The following is an 18,101-nucleotide window of genomic DNA, read 5'->3' as shown; positions in this document are numbered from 1 at the left end:
TTTTGCTTTATTTATTTATTTATTTATTTATTTATTTATTTTATTTATTTATTTACTTTGAGGCATGATCTCTCTATGTAGCCCAGACTAGCCTCAAACTATGGAAGGACTTGCCTCAGTATCATGAGTATTGGAATCACAGCTATGGGCCACTGATGACTTATACAAAATACAAAAGTAGCTGGCTGGGCTTTGCATCTTTAGAAAGAACCATATCATTTAGTCAATTATATGTGTGTATCTATGTGTCAATGTTTATTATTTTAGGTGCCTACAGAGGCCAAAGAATTCAGCTCCCCTGGACCTGGAGTTACAGGTAATTGTGAGCCACCCGATCAAGGTGCTGGGAACCAAACTTGGGACCTTGGGTCCTCTGCAAGAGCAGTGTGGAACTTTTAACTACTGAGCCATCTCTCTTGTCCCTGGGTCTTATACTTTAAGCATAGGTGTGTGAGGCACTGCAAGCTAACCTATGTGAAGTAAAGGCTGTGCAAAGGCTTCTTACTACTTTTTGCATGTTTAAGGCCAACTGCTCCAGCAGCATTTGCTGAAAGACACCAGTTTCCCACTGACTTGCACCCACTCCTTTAGCAAAGGTTATACAACTATACTTGTGTGGTATATTTCCAGGCTGTCCTTTTCCCTTAATGCTCTGTTTACCTTCCCATGGGCATCACACAGTGCTGATCACCATGGCTTCATGCTCAAGTGTTTAAGCTCTGGAGCACCAGTCTTCAGACCATCCTTGGGCATGTGGTGGCTAGCCTGTGTCTTTGGACTTTCCACATAAATCTGAGAATGACTTTGTTGATGTTCACCAAAGAACTTGCTGACAGTCCATTGACTCTGTGTTATAGCTGGGAAGAACAGATAACTTGATGATATCAAGCCTACCAATTAATAAAGAATTATTTTTATTTCTTCATCAGTTTAATAGTTTTCCACATGTGGATCTTACAATAATTTATATTTTTGAGGCAGGGTCTCCCTATGTTGCTCTGGCTTGCCTGGAATGCACTACATAGGCCAGGTTAGCCTTTAATTCATAGAGATCTGCCTACCTCTGCGTTCCAAGTGCTGGAATTAGAGGCCACACCTTTAAACACCATAGTCGATTAAAATTCCAGCTTGTCAGTTGCTCACAGCAGAAATCAAATTTAATACTAAACAATTTTTAGATTTATTTATATATATATATATATGAACACTTATATATATAAGTGTTCATATATATATGAACACTTATCTGCATATACGTTCATATATATGTGCATATATGTATGTTCACCATGTGAGTGCTGCTTGGTGCCCTCAGAAGAGGATGTCAGATCCCCTAGAACTGGAGAGAGATGGTTGTGGGTGCTAGGAACTGAACCTGGTCTTTTGCAAGAGCAACAAGTGCTCTTAACCACTGAGATAGCTCTCCAGCCCCAACAGTTTCCTTTCTTATAGAATTGAACTTCAAACAAAACCACGCACATCATTGCCATTCAAGACTAAAAGTGAAAACATTTAAGAGGAATAAACTTCCAGCTTCCTTCTTTACTGCATTAGTTGGGACTTCTAGTATGAAGCATCAATAGACAGAAACCGGAGGGACAGGAAGCTACCTTTGTTTGCAATAAGCATGCTTATTGCTGTATAACCACCACATGGGTTTACTAAACTATGCAAGGCTAGTTCAGGAGACTTCTATGTGATTAAAAAAAAATTTACCCAAGTCCTCCATGAAAACTCTCTCCAACTAGTGACATCACACTTCCGAGAAACATAAACCAGCTGCTTCCCCTCTAAGACGAAGACTAAAGTAGTGGCTTCCTCGTGACTGTTTTACCAAGAACCACACACTGGGTGGCTCCAACAACCGACATTTGTTATCTTACGGTTCTGAACGTTGCAGGATGAAATCAAGATGTAAGTAGTGGGTGGAAGAGGTAGCTCAGTGGGTAGAGTGCTGACCTAGCATGCACGAATCCCACGTCTGACCCCAGCACTGCATGAAGTATGTGTGGTGGGACACTCTTAGAATCCCTGAACTTGGGAGGAAGAGGCAAGAAATCAGAAACTCGGGGCTGGAGAGATGGCTCAGAGGTTAAGAGCACTGGCTGTTCTTCCGGAGTTCCTGAGTTCAATTCCCAGTAACCACATGGTGGCTCACAACCATCTGTACTGAGATCTGGTGCCCTCCTCTGGCGTGCAGGCATACATCGAGGCAGAATGTTGTATACATAATAAATAAATAAATCTTAAAAAAAAAAAAAAAGAAAGAAATCAGAAACTCAACATCATCCTTAGCTACACAGTGAGTTTGAGGCCAGCCTGGAATACGTGAGACCTCTTTTGTTGTTGCCGTTGTTTTAAGATAGATTTTAAGATACGTTTAAAAAGCCCTGGTTGTCCTAGATCTCACTCTGTAGACCTGGCTGACTTCTAACTCTGAGATCTGCTTATCCCTGCCTCCTAAGGGCTAGGATTAAAGAATGTGTGCCACTATGTCTAGCTGAAACTCCCAAATATATATTTATATTTATATTTTCCAGGGTTTCTCTGTAGCTTTGGAGCCTGAACTCAAGCTCACCCCTGTGAGTTCCCCACCTGTCTCTGTCTTCCGAGTGCTGGGGGATTAAAGGCACCACCACAGCCTGGCCCAGGAAAAAAAATCTTTAAAAGAGATCCCATTTAAAAAGATTTTTAAGGCCGGGCAGTGGTGGCGCATGCCTTTAATCCCAGCACTCAGGAGGCAGAGGCAGGTGGATCTCTGAGTTCGAGGCCAGCCTGGTCTACAAGAGCTAGTTCCAGGACAGGCTCTAGAAACTACAGGGAAACCCTGTCTCAAAAAAAAAAAAGTTTTTTAAAGTGTCAGTAGAGCCACGCTTCCTCTGAAGGCCCTAGAGAAGAGCTCGTTTGGGACTCCTCACGCTTCCAGTGGCTGCAGCTACAGCACTGGAAGCTCTGCATCTGTCTGCAGCAGTCCCCTCGGTGGGACTGAGGGTGTGACCATCTGTCCCTGCACTCCACACGGTGTTCTGGCTGTGTCTGCATCCAATTGTCCCTCTCAGAATAGCAGGCATAGCTAAATGCGCTGGGGCATAGCAGAACTTTTGAATGAGACAAGAGGATTACAATTCATGGCCAGCATGGGATGTGGGGAGTTTGAGATCAACCCGAGTTAGAGAGAGACCCTGCTTTCCGTACCCTACACCCACAGTCACAGATTAGCAACCAGTGAGTCAGGACCCACACTAACCCAGCTTTGCCTCAGCACTCTCAGTCTTGGGATTATGGGCATGCCTAGCTCAACATACATCTTTATAATAAAATGTAACATAAAATGTCTTGTAGTTTTCCTCTTAATTCAAAGATTTAACATTGGAACATTGTTTACTTCTTCCTAGTGATGAGCTGATACGCTGCTGCTGTCAGACTCCAGAGTAGACTCCCCACACATACATATCCAATCTGACCTGTGTGACTGCAGATGTAGTCACTGAAATTTACCATTGCGTCCATTACTTTTACTGTTGCTTATTCCTTTAACTATTTCTGTCTTTTTCCTGCGAAAACGTTATCTTTGCAGTTTACTTCAGTGTTATCTGATGAGGACGGCACCTCCACTTCTCACTTCCCTGCGTGTCTTTCACCTTCATTCCTGGAAGTCACTTCCGGTGCACATTACATCCAGTGCCGGTGGTCACTGTCTTTCAGCACTTTGAAGTCATCACTTTGTATCTTATAGCTGCACTGTTTCTACTAACAAGTTACCTTTAATTCTCTCTCTCTCTCTCTCTCTCTCTGTGTGTGTGTGTGTGTGTGTGTGTGAGAGAGAGAGAGAGAAAGAGAGAGAGAGAGAGAGAGAGAGAGAGAGAGAGAGAGAGAGAGAGTACCAGGCAGTACAGGCTAGCCTTGAACTCAGGACTGCCCTGCACCTGCCTCCTGTGCTGAAATTACAGGTGCACAACTGCACCTGCCTGCTTGCTGGACTCTGAATCGACAATCTGGCATCCTCTCTGTCATAGGACATTTTTCTCTGCTCTTTTCAGATACTGCTGTGGTCCTTATGTTTGTTTGCTGCCTTGTGTATCTTAAAACACACTATTTTAACATACACAATGGAGCAGGGGAGACAGTATGGAGTTAAATACAAAATATAAGCTAGGTGGTGGTGGCACACGCCTTTCATCCCAGCACTCAGGAGGTGGAAGCAGGTGGTGGAAGCAGGCAGATCTCTAAATTCAAGGTCAGCCTGGTCTACAGAGCAAGGTCCAGCACAGCCAGAACTGCACAGAGAAACCCTGTCTTTAAACAAAACTACACATAGAAATACGTATCTGTTGGTTTCCCTGTTTTTCTAGCTCTTGCCTCTCTGTGACCTTTCTTCAGCTGTCTTTAACCAGTTACCCACTGTTTCCGATGGTAACATCCCTGTCCACCCCCAGGAACTTTCTAAGTTGACACGCTCGCTACCCTGCACTCTCAGAATGTGACAGTTTTTTAGACAATAACACAGACACAGAGGTAAGAATGTGTGAAAATCCATTTACAGGACAAAGGAAGACACCAGAATAAATCAACCCCACTGTCAGCTTCACCTCAAAGCTCTTGCCTCAAGAGCTAGGCAGAAATACACGTCATTCTTCAAGCCCTTCACCCACGGTGCTTTTTACAGCATCCTTAAGACACTAGCACACCTACCTACAGGGTGTGCAATCTCAATTACTGCAGTTTCCATAGTTTTCAGTGCATTGTTCAAATTCTTAGTGCTTTTTTAAAATATAAGTTGTTTTTACTTATTCATTCATTAGATTCTTTTTAATATTGATTTATTGTGGGGGGATGCATGTTACAAATTGTGTGCGTGTGTGTGTGCGCGTGTGAAAGAAGTTGTAGGATAGGTTCTCTTCTACCATGTAGGCCCAGGGATCAAACTCAGGCAGATCTCCAGGCTTGTGGGCAAGCACCTTTACCCACTCAGACACGTACTGGCCCTCATCTGTTTATTGAGACGAGGGCAGTCCTCCAGTCTCAGCCTCTGGAGAAGCTTGGATAACGGAAGTGTGTCACGACATGCAGGATATCTGATGGATTACGGGAATCTTCTATAAGATACTCAGTTTCTTCTCATTTTCTCTCCCCACACACTGGTTGGCTGCTCTCTGGGATGGTGTCACTTCCTACCGAGGACTTTAGTACTCATTTCTGCTAAGGCAGCAGTCACAGCAGACGCATCCACATACAGTGATAAAATAAGTCAGAGTTCATTTGTCTCCATTTTTTTTTTGCTTTAAGCTTGGTAATATTTAGGATTCACATCCCAAAGAGTAGGAAATGTATACACTCAGGACAAGCATGATGGGGGCTGGGATGGGGGACTTAGCTCTAATTTTGGCCCTTGGATACTCTCTCTAAGGCCGAGCAACTCTACAACCTCTTAGCAGCATGTCCTCGGGGAGGCACCCGAAGCTGCCCTCATTTCTCTGCTTTCGGTTGTTTAGTTTTCATCTCCACTTCCTTATTTTTCTTCTTTAATTAGCTCTTTAATTAAACTGAAGCAGATGGGACATCATGACTCGCATCTGTAATTCGAGCCCAGATTAACAGTGACTTCCAGAATAGTCTAAGCTACAATATCAGACCTCAGCTCTAAAAGCAAACAACAACAAATAAGGAGAATGGGCCTCCGTGTGTTCCTTTTTCAAACCAAAGCCAAGCACAGTGCTCACAATAAACGAGCAGATCATGTGGGCTCTGGAGGGACTTCCCTTCAAAGGTACCTGGGTACAGGCACTCACAAACTGGAGAACATCACTATCTTGGATCAGCAGATAAAATGCGAGGAATTCAGATACTCAAATGTGATTTATAATCCATTCAAAGGGACTATGATTAACTTACTCTAGTGCTTTCCTGTGCCCACCTGCAGCCTTGGCCCTCTGGTGACTGACAATCAGCCGTCACCACAGAATGGAGAGAAGAGGCTCACAACATCTGAAGAAACCCCTGAAGCTGGGTTTGGTGGTATACACTTGTCATCCCAGGACTTAAGCAGCTAAAGCAGAGTAATCACAGACAGAGACTATAGCCTGGGCCACACAGTGAACACAAAGCCAGTGCAAGCCTCATAGCCAAGTCTGCCCAATCATTAGCTATAAAGCTATGTGAACAGAGGCATCACAGGCTGCATACATGCCAGACTAAAGACATTATAGAGTGCAATCAGTCAAAAGGGCAACTTATCAGCCCACCACACCCATGTAAGCATCCCAGTGAACTTCTGGATCCAAGACTCAGGTCACGGTTGGCAGCTCTCCGCATGCCTTATCATATCCTGGTGCTGGGAACCCAAGTGTTCTGCCTTCAAAGGGAGAGAAATACTGACATTCCCTATAAAGTCCTTCCTGACTTGGATGGAGCATTTCTTCTCCTAGCTGACCTACATCTCTATTCTTTTCCTAAAACAACCCGAAACACAAATACAGCAGCTTTTAGTGAGTTCTGGATCCCTTAAGCAAACTATCAACCCTGAGTGAGATTTGGGGATCCACCCAAACTTCCAACTGGTAGGCCTTCTGAATCGGGTCAGCTTAGGTAAACTTCACTGTTTGGCCCTAGATTCTTTTATCAACAATGACATTTCTGAAATTAACATTTGCTAGAAAAGAGCGTCCAGGACAGGCTCTAGAAACTACAGGGAAACCCTGTCTCGAAAAACCAAAAAAAAAAATAAATAAATAAAAATATATAAAAAATAGAATAGACACACACAAAAAGTTGGAGACTTCCATCTAGAAAACCAGAAAAGGTAAGCGAGAGGAAACCATGGAATGAGTGGAGCGAAAAAGGGCACTCCCAAGCTGGGTATGGTGGCATCTGTGATGCAGAGGCAGGTGGGTTTCTAGGAGTTTAAGACCAGTGTGGTCTGGAAATGGAGTTCCAGGACAGCCAAGGCTACACAGACAAAAAGCAAACCAAAACAACAAAACAAAACCCAGTGAGAGGTCTGGGACTACAGCTCAAAAGTAAAGCATTTCCTTAGCATGTGCAAGGCCCTGCCTGAGTCTGCTCCCACACATCACCAAAGCAGAGGATAGGTAATGACAGAATAACAAATTCAAGTTAACAAGATGTGACAACCAGCAGACGGTATATGATGGAGAACTTTGGGAGAAGAACACAAACCAACATTTTAGCTACGGGAGGGAACAGTGAGGAGAAAATAGAAAGTGTCCCAGAAGTCATCTCGGAGTCAGGTCCAGAAGACAGAGTTTTCAAGGAAACAGTAGCAAGAAAAGAAATAACAGAGCTTGTTGATGAATTCCCACATCATTTGGATCTTTTAGACACAGCAGTCCTATTGTCTAACACATGCAGGACACTGCACGGATCTTAATTCCATAAAGAACAAGATGGAGGTGCAGAGAATGACTTCAGTCACATACAATCCGAAGTTCCCTGTGGTCTACCCTATGCCAACACACCATTGGCCCGACTGCCGCCTTTGATGTCCCTGCCAGCAGGAAACTCAGAACCTTGCTTGCTCACTCTTTTAGCCCTCATATCAGCTTCATGACAGCGATTCCCCGTGGGGAGCACTGAAATTATGAGACGTGATTTACAGTGATGCTTTTGTTCTAAACCAAAATGAAGAATCAGCAGCTAATGATAGTCACAAATAGTCGAGGAAATTACTAAGTTTTAACTCTGACATTTACTGCCAACTCATCTAGCAAGGGCATGGGAATTATGTCTGCAGGCCCCATGGTCAACCAGGCAGATCTTTACTTTGAGACAAGGTTTCTCTGTTTAGCTTTGGAGCCTGTCCTAGAACTCACTCTGTAGACCAGAATTCAGAGATCTTCCTGCCTTTGCCTCCCAAATGCTGGGATTAAAGGCATGCGCCACCACCATCCAGCTAACCAGGCAGATTTTAATTTATCACACCGAGGTGCTGAGTTGGGTTCTGTAGCTGTTCTACAGAAGCCTGAAACAGGACACTGAGCTCTCTAGTGGGCCACAGTTCAGAGAGTCACCTTTCATTTCTTCCTGCCATGCCAGATATCTCCTCAAAATGTAAAAATAGAAATTAAACTTAAAAATGTAGAAATGTTAGGATTTCTGGTCTCCTCACCTCATAGTACTTTTTCAAGGAGCCCACCAGGCAGAGCTTCAGGCTGTCCACAATTTCCTGATGTGGCATCTGGAACACCACCCTCGAATACCACTTGGTGAGCGTGCTAAGCAGGTGCAGGGGGAAGGAGAGACAAAGAGAAAGGGCAATGAGCAGCCACGCAACAGGACACCCGCAGTCTGCTGTCCACACACAAGGCTCCTTTTGAGTCAACTCAACAGATATCTACCTGTCAAATGCATTTGTAGGGTCAGTACAAGCCTAATAACCCATGTAGAGGTGGAAGGGATAACTGACTCCATCCCAGGGGTGGCCTCCAGCCTCCAAAACTGTGCCACATCCCCAATACCACACACACACACAAATAATAATAATTAATACTAATTATTATTCTTACTAAACAGCATAAAGAGATTGGGAGATACACGTAAACCATTATTTAGAATTTTTCACAAAACTTTCAAAATGTATGTGATTATGGGTATTTATCACAAACTGCTTCCAACAGAAAAGGGTGGCAACTTGCTAACAACCAGCACAGGATTATTTAGTGAGGACACAGTAGTTAGCCAGTTTAGTGCAGAACAGAGCTAAAGAGTATTGATGGGAAAATATCCAAATTACAGTTTATGTGCATAAAATAAAATGATGGGCTGAGGGGGGTGTGGCTCAGTGGCAGAACGCTTGCCTAGCATGTGTAGGACCGTGGGTTCCATATCTAGCACTACATACACAAATCCAAACTGATGAAGACTGTGCACGATAACAGCTCATTTATATAAACAAATACACATGTGTATCTAATATTTTAGAAAATTACATCATCTAGTAAGTGACCTCCTCCGTCTGTACATATATGTTCTATGATGTTTATTTGATAAAACCGCTTAAGGGACACACAACTGTATGCTTCACAAGCATGCACGAGAGCGTGAGGGTCTACCTGCAGCAAGCCTTTGTGACAGTTAATGAAGGATGAACATTAGGAGCGCGTGCTAAATTTCTACAGATATGTGCACTGAGCACATAATTATAACAAATAATAAAAACCACTTCAGGGGCTAGAGAAATGGCTCAGGAGTTAAGAGCACTGGCTGCTCTTCAAGAGGTCCTGAGTTCAACTCCCAGCAACCATACGTTTACAACCATCTGTAATGGGATCCGACTCCCTCTTTTGGTATCTGTGAAGACAGGACACTCATATACATTAAATAAATTATTTCAAAACAACTTCACTGGGGGTTGGTGAGATGGCTCAGTTGGTAAAGTGCTTGCTGCACGAGCATCAGGACCTAGTTTGAGCCCCAATACTCTTGTAGAAACTGGGCATAGTGGTATGTACCGGTAATCACAAATCTGAAGAGCTAGAAGAAAATCTGAACAGCTTGTGGGCCAGGCAATTTAGAAGAATTGTCAAGCTCCAGGTACAGTGAGAGAGATCCTGTCCCCAAAATAGGGTGGAGGGGACAGACAGATGGCGCAGCAGTTAAGAGAACTGGCTGCTCTTCTGGAGGACCTGGGTTTGAGTCCCAGCGCCCACACAGCGACTCACAGCTGTAACTCTCTGGCCTCCTTGGTACCAGGAATGCATGTGGTACAAATACATTCAGGCAGGCAAAATACACATAGACATGGAAAGAGAAAAAAATGGGACAGCGGACAGTCTTTGAAGAAGACGTTTGAGCCTGGTGTGGTGCCCATGTCTTTAATCCCAACACTTGGAGGCAGAGGCAGGTAAATCTCTGTGAGTTTGAGGCCAGTCTGTCTACACAGTGAGTTCTAGGACTACATAGAGAGAACCTGTCTCAAAAAAAAGGAAAAAAAAAGACAACTGATGTTGACCTTTGGCATGTGAACCTTACACACACACACACACACACATACACACACACACACACACACACACACACACACATACACACCCCTTCACCAATAACAATTCCATTTCTAAAAAAGCTAATAACACAGATGCTGGCAGCCTCTGTCCTTGCAAGGGCTGCAGAGTACAGGGAGCAGGTCTGTGTCTGGTAAATGTGGCAATCACATAAATACAGATATTAGAGGACAGAGGAAGAAACATTGTTTTTTATACTATGATACAAGAAAGCCCAAAAATCATCTGATGGATTTATAATAAGATCAGGCATCAAAATGTGGTAGCTAATATAGCTAAGATTATTGCTTACAGATTTATGCTGGCAACGAAGCCAACCACAGAGCGCATGCCTCTGCTGGGGTCATGGTACACATCCATCCCAATCACCATTAACTGTTTCTAGATTGAAAAACAAAAAGAAAAAAGCAAAAGTTCAAACCCAAACAATCCATTGCTCTATCTTGATTATCTCAACTTCAAAGCAAATTCCCTTATAATTTACATTGAAAACAAATTCTATAAAAGAAACAAAGACTGCTATCAACTTGACATTGTCTAAAACACAGTAAGCCTGGTCAGATCTAGACCAGGTCAGCAAGTATTTTCAATCAGAGGAAAAATGAGTGCTCTTCAGACTTTAGGAGTTGAGAGTCCCCTAGGAACCTTGTAACTCTGCCTTTTGAGTGGTAAACAGATGCAATCAATGCCATGTGCACCAGTCAAAGTGGACTTAAAGTACTGGGGCCTGGAAAAAGATAACCTTCACAGGTCAGAAAATGTTGACTGTAACTTTTCAACACTTCAAAACATTAAGTGCATGCTTAGCTCATGGTCTGTCTAATAACATGCAGCAGCCGGTGGGACCTGCGCCCACGCTGAGAACAGAAGGGTGACAAGATGGGGGGATGGGAAAGAGTCAGGCACAGAGTGGACACTCACCAATGGGATATCCACTCCCCAGAGCTCACCGCCCAGTTTACAGTTCATCTGAAGTAAAATTTTCTGAGCCACACTCCGAAGTCTGGTGGGTTGACCAATCGTTCGGACATTGATGACCTAGAGTGACAGGATCAGAACATCATCAGTCTCGTAGGAAATGTTAACAGTTCTAAAGCACCAACATCTCTTGGCTCTATGCCCTTCCTCTGCTCCAGGTCCTTCCCCTGTCCCTTCTAACAAGGAAACTGAAATCAGGAGATGCTCAGCTTCCTCCCTTGCAATGGTACAGGATTTGTGTACAGCTGCCCCACACCCTCCTGGTACACGATTTGTGTATAGCCTCCCCACACCCTCCTATACACCCAGATCACCATTACTTTTAGGACTGAATGTAATCACTATGTAAATGGTTGCTATCCTCTGTTGCTTAGGGATATAAGGAATAAGCACAAAGGTTTTTTCCTTGTGAGTCTGATGAGGTCAATAGAGGTGTAATTTTCTTTTAGAATGTTTTAAACTATGTTTGGTGGTCAGCTGATACAGAATCCACAGATAGGCCAGGCATGGTGGCATGCTTGTAATTCCAGCACTCTGTGTATGTGTTGGGAAGGTAGGTAGAAGCAGGAGAGAGGGGAATTAAAAGTCATCTTTGTGTACACAGAGAGTATGAGACTAGACATGAGACTGTCTCAAAAGACCATGAATACTGAAACTGAATATACTATTTAGGAAACTTGAATTAGCATGACTGTTAATTCATATTCTGGGGTCACCTAGGCATATATGCACATAACACACAATGAACATTCAAAAACATACTAAAACTTTCATCTTATTAAGAGTGTCATTTTTGTTGCTCCCTAGAAAAAATATTTTCCTTTCTCAAAGTGAAGCCCACACATCCAGGCTTGGTCATGGGGAAGCCCCCCGGACTGTAAGAAGCAGAAAGAGCCCCCTACTGTCGCTGGCTCATTCTGATGGGAACCTGGCAGCATAAGGCTCTCTTTCCCCATACTGGCCTCTAGTGGCTATGTCAGCTTCCAGTGCTCACCTGTGAGGGCACTGGGGACTGCACACAGCACAGCTTCTTGATGGCCCCATAGAGATCATCCCGTGTGCCCATGATGATGCAAACAACCATTTGTATCTTCCCCTGGAGGAGAGAAGCATACATGGTCAGGCTCTGATCGCTCTGGGGACTTTCATGGGACACAGATATGGTAGACACAGAACTGAAACATAGCTGGTGGACATTTCAACCAGAAACATCCTCTGAATCTCAGCTAGCACTTGGCTCAGAGCTGCTGTCATGGACAGGTAATACATTACTTACACCTAGAGCTGGCCATGACTACTACTATTTATTGACTAGGAGGCTTCTGATTCTACAAAAGGGCTAGGCTGGGTTCTATGACTACTGCTCTAACTTTCCTGTGCTCTTCAGTCAACTAAGCAATGTGTCAGACCACAGGACTTCAGCTGAGGGAGCATGGCACATAGCACCACATGGAAGTGTGCAGAGCCAAGTGCAGAGGGAACGAAGCCAAGTCCTTGCTTTCTGTCTAGGGAAAACAGACCCTGCCAGCAATAGACCTGGTAGGAGCCTCTATCTCCCAGGACCCTTAGTCAACATCAAAACAAAGGACCGTCCAAGAGGCCAAGACACTCCAACTCTAGGACTGACCTTCCCAGAACAATTCAACTCACCAGACTCTTGGGCTCATGGGATAATTACTGCCAATGACTTTTCTTCTCCCTCCATCCTCTCCTTGTCTTCCTCCTCTACTTACAAAGAGCTAGAGAGATGGCTTAGTGGTTAAGAGCACTTGCTGCTCTTGCAGAGGACCTGGGTTCAATGGCATCTTACAACAGTCTGCAACTCCAGTTTCATAGTGATAGTTTATTTGTATTTTAATAAATAAAGCTTGCAACTAGAGGCCAAGGAGTGGTAGCAAGGACTTGGGAGACAGAGACAGAGACAGATGGATCTATGTGAGTTCAAGGCTACCCTGGGCTACACAAGATTGATCCAGAAACAGATTCAGGCAGTGGTGGCTCACACCTTTAATCCCAGCACTAGGGATGTGGAGACAGGAAGGATATGATTGGGTAGAGAGAGGAATATAAATGGAAAAAAACAGGAACTAACTGGAGTATGGAGTCTGAGGTTTGGTGGAGACACAATGCAGTCTAGGCAGTCTGAAGATCGCCCCTTTGGTCTGAGCACCGATAGAGGTAAAAAATCCCTCTAGTGGCTGCTCTGCTTCTCTGATCTTCAGCTTTAATCCCTGTATCTGACTCTGGACCAACTAGAACTCATGCTTCACAATTCTAGGGGATCTGGGACCCCTCTTTTAGCATCCTCAGGTGACAGGCATACACATTGTAGACATACATACATATAGGCAAAACACTCATACACACAAAATTGAAAAATATGTTTATTTACAAAGAGATAAAAAGGCAGAGTCTGAAAGCTGGGAAGGGAGTGCCCAGGTCCAGTGTTCTGGTCAGTTATCAGGATCAGTTAATGTGTCTAGGCTCAAGTTCATCACCAGGGCAATTTGCCTCCTGAGCCAGATCATTACAGTTCGGTTACAACTCAGAACTGAATCCAGAAGCCAGCACGTGGCCCCAGCAGCTGGTTCCTGAGCACAACATGTTCTACAGATAATGAACTAAGGCAGCTGCTCTTTCAGCCAGTTTCATAAGGAAATGGCTCGAGAGGGAGCACACAGGAGCACATGAAAGCACAGAAGGAGAAATGAAAATAACCAAAGGGCATGAAGAAAATGAGAAGGACACGGGCCCTGGGCATCACTAACAGAGTTACAACCTAGATTATTTAAGATTAAGCACCCAAGTCCTTCCAGTTTACTCCAGTGAAGTTACTGCATTACCTCAACTCCCAGCAGGGACTGGATGGTCCTGATGTAGGTCTCTATTCTGTCATCCTTCAGTTCAACCCAGGCTGGGGGGCTTATGCGCATGCCAATGGGGCCAGCTATCTTCTCCAACATGTTAACCAGTTCTCTGGCCTGGTCCATTGCTCTCTTTGGGTAAAAAAGTGCCCAGAAATGCATGGGAATCTAGGAACAAGAATATGATGAATTTAGACTGCGGAGATATTACTATAGAGAATAAGTGACTCTGCACTCCCTCTGCCTTATATAATGCCTATAATTCTCACAGACTTATAAACTGACTGTCATATAACAGAATACTATACAACAATGAAAAGGAAGATCTACAAACACATTCAACAAATGCATGAAACTCGTGAACACAGGCTAAAGAAAACTGTCAGACCTCAGACTATTCACTCTTTGATTTTTATATATATATATATATATATATATATATATATATACACATATATATGTATATGTATATATAGAATTACAAATAAAAAGAATATATGCTTTTATCAACTTCAGATAGTTGTTGTTCCCAGGGAATGGGGGTGGCAATAACCAGGAGATATGGTGAGGGGGTTGAATGTACCTATAAATTTCTGTTTCTCAGCCCTTGGTGTTTGTTATATAGGTCTGTTTAATTTGTAAAAATCAAGTTATGCACTTCCAAGTATGCTTTCTCTTTAACCATGCTGTATTTCTTTCTTCTTTTCTTTTTCTGGTGTTTTTTTTTTTTTTTTTTTTTTGATATAGGGTATTTTGGGTAGCCTTAGCTGTCCTGGAACTCACTCTAAAGACCACGTTAGCCTCGAACTCAAGAGCTCCTTCTGCCTCTGCCTGCCAAGGGCTGCACCACCACTGCTGTATTTCAACAAAAGCTCTGAATTCCATGTTTTTCATATATGGCCACAAAGACGAAGTTGGTCGAAAACATTCAGAAACAATTGCCTATTATTTTATACTCTGAGGCAAATAACTAACACTGAGTTATCTCTTGGGGGAGTCCTCTTTAATTTGACTTCTTTCATGGATAAAAATAACCCTGGGAATTCCCAGAGGCAAAGAGGAAAGGAGAAGGAAAAGGAAGAGCAGGTGATGGGCTGACACCAGACAATCCCCATGGCAACCTATTTCCTTCTCTTCAGTCTGTGGTCAGACAGGGTTTTCCTCCAGCCCCACTCAGCTAGAAGGGCTTGCTCAGGAGTCACTCAGAGTGGTTCAGATGGTATTTCCTCTCAAAGAGGGCACAGATCACCCATTCCCACACTCTGGGGAATACTGATTCTCCAGCACTTCAGAAATCACTCACAGTCAGAATGGAAGCATCTCTGGTCACTTCCTTAACCCAGTTCAGATCCTCAGACGTGACAAATGAAGTGTTCCTTAAGTTAATCCTCTCCATCGGTAGAAGTCGACCTTCGATCTACACAGAGAATAAAGTACCTCTGACATCGAGCCAGCTACAGACCTCAGAAAATACTGGTACTATTGCCTCTGAAGTCTGTTCAGCGCCACACACACTTGACCTGCTACAGCCCCACCCCTTTCTCTTTCTCTCTTTTATAGACAGTCTTGCTGGCCTCCAACTTGCAACTTGGTAGGGCAGAGAGTAAATGCCAGAGAGGCCATCACCAGAGCCTGAGGCACTTATCATGTGGCCCCTGTACTGTGCCTCAAGAGTGCCAAAAACCTAGGTTGTTAGGTTTGGTAGCAAGTGGCTTTACCTACTGGCATCACTAACATCATTTTCTAATAAACATTTTCTTTTTTTTTTTTTTCTTTTTTCTTTTTTTTTTTTTTTTTTTTTTTTTTTTTTTGTTTTTTGGAGACAGGGTTTCTCTGCAGCTTTTTTAGAGCCTGTCCTGGAACTAGCTCTTGTAGACCAGGCTGGCCTCAAACTCACAGAGATCCGCCTGCCTCTGCCTCCCGAGTGCTGGGATTAAAGGCGTGCGCCACCAGTGCCTGGCTAAATATTTTCTTGTATGTATGTCATAATATGTATGCAAGTGTGTTTTTGTGTGTGTACATTCATGTGCTGTGTGTATGTGTGTGTGTGTGTATTTGTGTAGGCCAGGGATTCACATAGGTGTTTTCCTCTATTGCTCTCTGTCTTATTTTTGAGACAGCTTGTCTCCCAAAGCCCAGATTGTCTAGACTGGCTGGTCAGTGAGCACTGGGACTCTGCCTGCCTGTACACTGTGCCCACCTGGTGTGATGTGGCACAGATCCACACCACCTGGCATATCTTTTTATGTGGTATTAGGGACTGAGGACTTAGAACTGAGTTCTCATGCTTTGTGGTATGGCAACCTAAATTTGATCCCCAGGTCCCTGTGGTGGGAGGAAAGACCCTACTCCTGTAAGCTGTCCTCTGCCCTCCACATGCATGCTGTGCGATACTCCCGTGTACACATACACACGACAAATAAAATACAACATATATATACATATATGTTATGTATATATATACAATATATATATATATATTTTTTTTCCAAGACAGCATTTGTCTGTGTAGCCTTGGCTGTACTGAAACTCACTCTGTAGACCAGGCTGGCCTCAAACTCACAGAGATCTGCCTGCCTCTGCCTCCTGAGCGCTCGGATTAAAGGTGTACACACCACCATCTAGCTAAAATCTTGAAAAACAAACAAGACGGCTGGAGAGATGGGCTCAGTAGTTAAGAGCACTGGTTGCTCTTCTAGAGGTCCTGAGTTCAATTCCCAGCACACACATGGTGACTCAGAACCATCTATAATGGGATCTGAGTCCCTCTTCTGTCCTGCAGACACACCAAAAGTCAGAGCAATCACATACATAATAAATACATCTTTTAAAAAATAAATAAACCTTTAAAAAGAAAACAGAAGGAAAGCACAGAACTCTTAAAAATAATTTAGGTGAGGGTTCAATCTCTAGCACCTAAGAAAAACAGCCTAAAAAATTTAAATGGGGCTGAAAAAGGTACCTGCCTGAGTTTGATCCCAAATCACACAAGGGAGAAAAAGAGAACACATAAACAAAATATAATAAACAAAAAACAAAAACAAAATGAAATGAAGAACAAAGCAAAGCCCCCCCCCCCCCACAGGGGACAGGGCGGCCACCCTCTCCCTCAGCTCCAGGCCCCGGTCCAGGCAGATGCCACACAAGCACCTGGCTCACCTTGTGGACATCGTTTTGCAGACTTGAGCCCCAGCGGGTTCAGCTCATTGTTGGCTGTATCGTTTTGTGAAATTCTCTGCATCAGGCATTCCAAAGCACTGTGGTGCTGGTTTAGGGCTCAGGTTAATCTGCTGAGCAACGTCCTAGACAGAATTAAAAAGAAAAATAGCAAGTTCTAGGCATTACTCCCTCTAGCAGGAGGCTAAATGAAACCAGTGGCATGAAATGTTTCCGTGAGCAATCTCATGCTCAGGGGAAATCAGTAGAAAATGTCAAAATATAGCCAAGGACTCTTGTAAATACTCCTGAGGAATGTGAATGAGGTACATGGAGGAAAATTCAGTAACAAAATTAACAACTTCAGAAGCCCCTGACTGTCTCTTTGCTGGGCCATGGTGACACACGCCTTTAATACAGCACTCAGGAGGCAGAAGAAGCGAGGTGGATCTCCTGGTTTGAGGCTAGGCCTGATCTAAATAGTGAGACCCTGTCTCAATTTTTTTTTAAGCTACTGACTCTGCTCCATGACATTGATTTCTTTTGCAAGGCATCTTTGAGTTTAAAATTCCTAAGAGAGTCTATGAACAGGAATGAAGGAGGCTTAATTAATCTATTTAAAATCTGGGAAGAAGAGTAGGGGATCAAGGCTGGGGTAGAGAGCCCCATGTTAATGCTAGGGTCAAATGCAACAGGACAGTGAACAACACTCAGTCTCCCACTTTTGTCTTTTATGTGTTAGAAAGTCAGCACCAGGGCTGGAGACGGTGGCTCAGTGATTTAAGAGCACTGACTGCTCTTCCAGAGGTCCTGAGTTCAATTCCCAGCAACCACATGGTGACTCACCACCACCGTAATGAGATCTTGTGTCCTCTTCTGGCTGCAGGCATGCATACAGACAAAACACTATATACATAATAAATAAATTTTAAAAAGTCAGCACCACCATAAGGTTCCCCACCCCCACCACTTGCCACATTATAGGTGCTTTGAGAGAAAAACAGGTGAGGAATCTGAATCATGTAAGAGTTCTTCATGCTTCTGAGGCTCATGGACCATGCAGCTGCTGTTCAGAGCCTCCGGG

The 18,101-nt window shown here is 43.7% G+C and overlaps 1 protein-coding gene across 1 annotated transcript in view; it reads right to left on the bottom strand.

Moving 5' to 3' along the window:
• Piwil2 (piwi like RNA-mediated gene silencing 2) overlaps positions 1–18,101 on the bottom strand; it is a 62,674-nt gene that overhangs the window by 13,188 nt on the left and 31,385 nt on the right. The window contains 9 exon segments of the mRNA XM_038310647.1: positions 8,126–8,231; positions 10,312–10,400; positions 10,941–11,057; positions 11,992–12,093; positions 13,841–14,029; positions 15,165–15,278; positions 17,021–17,059; positions 17,061–17,129; positions 17,131–17,163. Of these exon segments, the coding sequence (XP_038166575.1) occupies positions 8,126–8,231; positions 10,312–10,400; positions 10,941–11,057; positions 11,992–12,093; positions 13,841–14,029; positions 15,165–15,278; positions 17,021–17,059; positions 17,061–17,129; positions 17,131–17,163 (858 nt within the window).

The sequence above is a fragment of the Arvicola amphibius genome, chromosome 13 (genome assembly GCF_903992535.2).
Source record: "Arvicola amphibius chromosome 13, mArvAmp1.2, whole genome shotgun sequence".
Classification (NCBI taxonomy): domain Eukaryota; kingdom Metazoa; phylum Chordata; class Mammalia; order Rodentia; family Cricetidae; genus Arvicola; species Arvicola amphibius.
The sequence above is the reverse complement of the archived record's forward strand: the minus strand, read 5'-3'. Positions and strand labels throughout refer to the sequence as shown.